At 31.4% G+C, this 6,060-nt stretch overlaps 1 protein-coding gene across 1 annotated transcript; it reads right to left on the minus strand.

Annotated features, from left to right (window-relative positions):
- Positions 1–1,862: 1,862 nt before the first annotated feature.
- Positions 1,863–2,394, minus strand: Phum_PHUM077520 (glutaredoxin-2, putative; the record flags this gene model as incomplete). The annotated part of the gene is made up of 2 exons (XM_002423619.1): positions 1,863–1,928; positions 2,116–2,394. 2 exons carry the CDS (start codon positions 2,392–2,394, stop codon positions 1,863–1,865), a joined length of 345 nt encoding a protein of 114 aa, XP_002423664.1.
- Positions 2,395–6,060: the final 3,666 nt, after the last annotated feature.

The raw sequence follows: 6,060 nt of genomic DNA on the forward strand, positions 1-6,060 counted from the left end.
CCGCGTTTTTTTTATTGATGAAAATATTTTTAGAAAAATAGAAATTTTGGAGTGTCATGCCGCTTCGTTAATTTTCTTCTTCCAAAAAAAGAAAAAAATATTTCGTATCGATCTTTTATAAAAAAATTTTCTTTTTTTTTACTGGGCGAAGGAACGAGGGGGGAGGGAGCGGAAGGTTCGGAAGCCATTTTTTTTCCCCAAAATTTCGCTTTTTTTCCTCCTTTAAACAAAAAATAAAAATTCAACTCGTAACTTTCACGAAATAAAAATTTACCGTAAAAGGTTAAACCCGTACACACTATCAGAGCCAAGAAAAAAAAAACATTTATATATATTTATATAATTGAGTCCGATTTCGGTTAGAAAAAAAAAAAAATTTATCCAGTTCCAAAATCCTACGTCATTTTCTTTTTTTTCCATACTTTTCCATTCTCATCATCATCATCATCATCATCATCACCATCGCCGTCGGTTTCAACATTTTAACTTTACCTTTTTTCCATAAAACAAAATCTTTTATTTTTTCCAACCCCTCTCCTGCAAAACAACTTTGAACTTTTACACTTTTCATTTCTCCCTTTTTCAGTTTTTTTTTTTATTTTTAATTTTCTCCAGTTGTTTTTTCGATAAATAAATAAAAAAAAACGACGTTATCATTTTTTTCGCTTTTTTTCCAAAAAAAAAAAAAAAAAAGGAATTTAAATTGGAAATTTGAAAAACGAAAAAAAAAAAAAATTTTTTTCTGGAAAATTATTCTGGAAAATATGAATCACTCGCACGACATTGATTCTCGTTATTAAAATTTTATCGAACCTTTCCCCTGCCCCCTGCCCCTCTCCCCTTCTCCCCTCTTTCTCCTTCGTTCCTTTGTAGTATTTTTTTTTCAAACGCGCGTGGATTCGCACGATGAATCCTTTTTCAAGTGTGTGCCTGCCTACCACCACTTTTCGAGTATTCTCGAACGTAAATTAAAACGCGTGTACACGTGTGCGCGTGCGAGTGCAAACACGTGTGACGTCTCCCTTTAAATTAAAAAAAAAATACAAAAATAAATATTCATTTTCCTCCCGTGACGTTTATTTTTCCAAAAAATTTAAAACCCGAAATGGAAACCTTCGTCGTTAGACGATTGATGTGAGCCACCGTTGTCAGATTTTGTTCGGAAAATTCCAGAACGTTTGTAAACGCATATTTCAAATGACAACAACAACTTCCTGGAAAAATTCTACTTAAAAAAAAAAAAAATTAACAACGGCCCCAATTTCGGAAAATACTTCGTTATAAGAAAAAAAAAAAACAAAAAAGGAATGACGTGGGAGTCAGTGGGGTGGGATGAGAAGAAGAGATTCCGGAAATAAAAAAAACGTGGGATTTTTTTTTGGGGGGTTTTTGAAAAACTTGCGAGAACTTTTAACGTATTTTCATGAGAAATTTCATCCGACGCTGCCAAACAACACACTCTTGATGGCTTTGTCTTATTTAATAAAGGAAAATTTATTTTGATTCTGTTAAAGATGAAAAACTTTTCTCGTCTCTTTCTCTCTCTCTCTGTAACCTCTACCCTTTTCCCCTTTTCTATTCATCTTTCCTACCCCTCTTTTCTCTTTTCTTCGGTTTCCTTTTTAAGCTTTCCTCGCCGCATCATCCATCCCGGATAAAACCGAAAACCTTCCACTATTATAAGCTCTTATTAATTGGGTAATATACTATGCAAATTCGCGTTATAAATGTCTTTGCTTTCGGCTTCGGATGATTCTCCAGGGGTGACAAATTGTATATAGTTTTAAATGTTTAGCTTAATAATGTTATTTTCGAGTTTCTCATAGGATTTATTACAAAATATTACCGAATGGGCGTTGACTTTATTTTACAAAAAAAAATGCACTGGAAAATTCTGCTTCTTTTCCAACCAAGCAAGACACAACTGCCTGCCTGGAGAATGTAATACTTCCCTCGTTCAACATGTAGACAAAAAACAAAAAATTTTTGTTTTTTTTATTTTAAATGTATTTTATGAGTATTATTATTATTATAATCATCAATTTCGAATCGTGAGGGTTTTTTTTTTTTTACAAAAAGAAAATTTTTTTATTAAAAATCTTGATTTAGAAGTACCAACAATTGTCCGTTTTTCTGGAGTTCTATGAGATCGTAGGTGCCGCCGATGCATTTTCCGACGATGAATATCCTCGGCATGATAGCACAACCCGTGACGACGCCCAAATGCATTTGTAAAAATTGCCCGTCTTCTCTCCTGTCTACTTCCACGGCCGTGTATTTTTGCTTCAAATCATCGAATATCGATTTCGCCTTTTGTGAATCTTCGCAACTGGATTTTGAAAAAATGACGACTTTGTCACTTTTTACCAAAAGACTGAAAACTTTTGCCGTCATGGCTTTCACGTGAGATTTCGTGGCGTAGGATTGGATACCTGGCAAAAAGGAAAAAAAGAAATGAAAGGAAAAAAAATGGAAAAAAGGAATCAAATAAAAACATCTCGCATGGAAAAACATATTATTCTAATAATAATAATAATGATAATAATAATGGTTGTGAGTAGGAATTTTTTTTTTCTTTTTCGTTTCGTGCAGGTGCACTTGAAAATATCGAATCGTTTTTTTTTTTTTTTTTTTTAATGGTCGTTTCTACCTGACTCGGGTTCGTAAGTCGCGTGGATTACGCGAGACCGTCGACGGATCGCATTTTATACGAAGATGACCGAACTCGGACAAAACAAAACAAAAAAAAAAAACCGGATCCGATGTTTAAAACTCACGCACGCTTCCTTTTCTCATTGATTCCTATTGTTACATTTCTAAATACCTGTATATAACCTGGGGATTTTCAGTCTGGGATTTCGTTAAGGTAAGGGATTCATCCTTCAAATTTAATTTTTTTATTATTATTTTTTTTTTTGATATTTTCTGCTCACTCATTCTCTCCCCAGCCATCCTTTCATTTATGTATCTACGTCACGCAACCGACATTTTTATAATTTCTCTCTTTCTCTTTCTTTTTTTTTTTTAAATGAAAAATTTTGTTTTGGCGATCCTGATTCATCCGTTCCCGATCACGTACGACGGTTAACCACAACTTAAGTTTGCCACAAGTGTCAAACATTAGCCGGCAGTTGAATTACTTTTTTTTCACACGTTTTCCTAAAAATCCCTTTTTTTTTAAAGTTTCGAAATCTTTTTTTTTTTTCAAATTTAAAAAAATAAATTATGATTTAACGCCGTAGAATTTCCCTAAATCGACGTTTTTAAACAAAATTCTACTTTCTCTTTAATAACAAACGGAAAAATCTTGAATGCAAACAACCGAAAAAAAGAAAAAAAAAATCTTAAAAAAGTCAAAATTTGTTTTTATGTAGTATTATAAAATACTACCTAAAATGACAAAATTCATTTCTAAATAAGACTCGTTACAATTTTTTAATGAATGAATGTATTTACATGAATGTACAAACAACAACGCGGTTGTCGGCGGTGGTCATTCGTTTTAATAATGAAAAACAACAACAACAACAAGTTTCACCTTTCGAATTTACGTTAAAAATTATTCGTTTATTGATTTTCTTTTTTTTCCACGATTGAATTCTCAAACCGGAAATTTTAATTTACAAAATTTTAAAATTCTTTCGTACCTTTTGTTTAAAAAAAAATCAATCGATCGATCGTTCGATATCGATTTCGATTTATTTACGTCAATTCGCGAAGGGCCAAACACATGGCAACAAAAAAATTTCTTCTTTTCTTTTTTTTGTCCTCTGTTTTTTTAACGTAGCGAGAGAGAGAGAGAGAGAGAGAGAGAAAATACAGGTTTGTCGTTAAAATAATTCAAATTAAAAACAAACAAAACAAACCAAAAAAAAAAATTTCGACTGAAAATTAAAAAACAAACTCAAAATTTTTTTTTTTTCTAAAAATATTAATTTTAACAAGAAGAAACAGGATCCGACCTGATCTGAACCTGAAAGAAAAAAAAAAAAAGGAAACCAATCTGATACAGAAGTGAAGAAACAGAAGAAGAAGAAATAAACTTTTGGAAGAGAGAGAAAGAGAAAGAGAGAGAGAGAGAAAATATATATATATATATATATATATATATATAGAAGGACAACTTGTTTACTTCTCGGCTTAAAATAAATTCACTCCGTAATTAATTCTCTCTCTCTCTCTCTCTTTCTTTCTTTCTTTCTCTTGAAATACGGTAGAAACAAATGAACCGAATCCAGGTTCGAAAATCAACCTGAGGCAATATTATTATTATCCCCATAGAAATATTTTCCCATCGTTTCGATTAAAAAAAAAAAAAAAACTCGCCTCTAAAAAAAAATAAAAACAAAAATCATTTTTTTTTATATATTTAAAAAAAAAAAAAAAAAAAAAAATTGAACGAGTTTGAAATGGAGTCGGACGTATTACATATTCATTCATGTTAAACCTGCTACCCGCTCCTCCCTCCCCCCCCCTCTCTCTCTCTCTCTCTTTTTTTTCCCACTTTTCGTATGAGTGACTCTGATTTTAACCATTCTTCACAAACACGTTTGAAATTTAAAAAAAAAAAAAAAAAAAAAAAAAAAAAAAACGTTCACAAATATATATTTTTATGTAAAAAAAATTAATTAAATGTAAAAAAAAAAAAAAACGAAGTAGTTCGATTCTCGTTCGACTCTCGTCCGTTCGTTCGTTTCCGAATTAAATTCTCTAATTAGCTTTCACTGTTTAATTAAAATTAATTAAAAGCCGATGTCCATCGGTCTCTCTTTCCGACATTGATGACGCAATTTAATTCCGATGTACTTCCCCCCTCTCCCTCCCCCCAAAAAAAAAACCTTTTCATCATTAAAAATACCTGAACAAACCCATCTTTTCCTATATAATCGATTCGAGTTTTCTGCTAAAAAAGGGAAAAATTCTATTAGCGAAACCAAAATTTCTTTTTTCTTTTTTTTTTTTTTGCTCTCACTCTCTCTTATCCCCTCTCTCTCACCTACCTCTTTCTTTTTTTTTTTTTCTCATTAAGAGAGAGAGAGAGAGAGAGAGAGAGAGAGAAAACAATTAAAATACATTGAACTTTATTTAAACGTAATAATTAAATGAATCGTTAAGGAAAAAAAAATACATATATATATGCGCGAATAATAATGATATTAATCATGGTAATAATAATAAATTTAAACCTCACATTGTTTTTTCAGGTTCACACGCGCAAAATTATCACACGGTTTCTCGGTGAGAATGAAATAGAAAGAGATAGAAACATGCATTTCCGATGAAACTGATGGGAAAAAAAACACGAGCGAACAAAACACAAAAAAATTTTTTTTTTCTTTTATTTTAAAATTTTTTTCCCTTAAGAAAATCCCTTCTCATATTTTTTTTTCACTCACTCACTCACTCACTCTCTCTCTATTTCTCTCTCTCTCTCTCCGTCCTCCATCTTTGAAAAAAAAAAAAAAAAAACTTCTACGCGAATTGTTGTTGTTGTTGTTTCGGGTATCGAAATACTCGAGCTTTAGACTATTTAAAATCGCGTTTGAATTAAAAAAAAAAAAAAGAAAAAATTTCCTCTCCTTTTGATTTTCCATTCGCGGATGAAAAATGAACGGGGTTTTCTTTAAAAAAAAAAAAAGCAGACGACATTTTGCCAGAGGCCGAAAGACGCCATTTTTTCTATTTAACGCCTTTTGCCACCATTAGTAAATTTCATAAAATATATACATATATACGATAATTACACCTGGCACGGAATAATCGATATTGCCGCAAATGAAAAACTTTTTTTTTTTCCCCCTACAATGAAACAAACGTATGAATGAATGAATGAATGAATGAATGAATCGTATTTACATATTCTTTTCCATTATTTTTATCGTCGTCATTATTATTACATTCTCGAGTTAAATAAAAAAAGCAAACAAAAAATGATTTTTTTTTTTTAGTCGTCGTACCTTTACCGTATTCCGTTTGTTTTAACAACATTTTATTACTACCTACGATCGTTTTCGTTTGTTTGTTTGTGTTGGTACACCGAAGCGAACTTAAATTTCGTGC

Source organism: Pediculus humanus, genomic scaffold, assembly GCF_000006295.1.
Source record: "Pediculus humanus corporis 1103172107427 genomic scaffold, whole genome shotgun sequence".
NCBI classification, from domain to species: Eukaryota; Metazoa; Arthropoda; class Insecta; order Psocodea; family Pediculidae; genus Pediculus; species Pediculus humanus.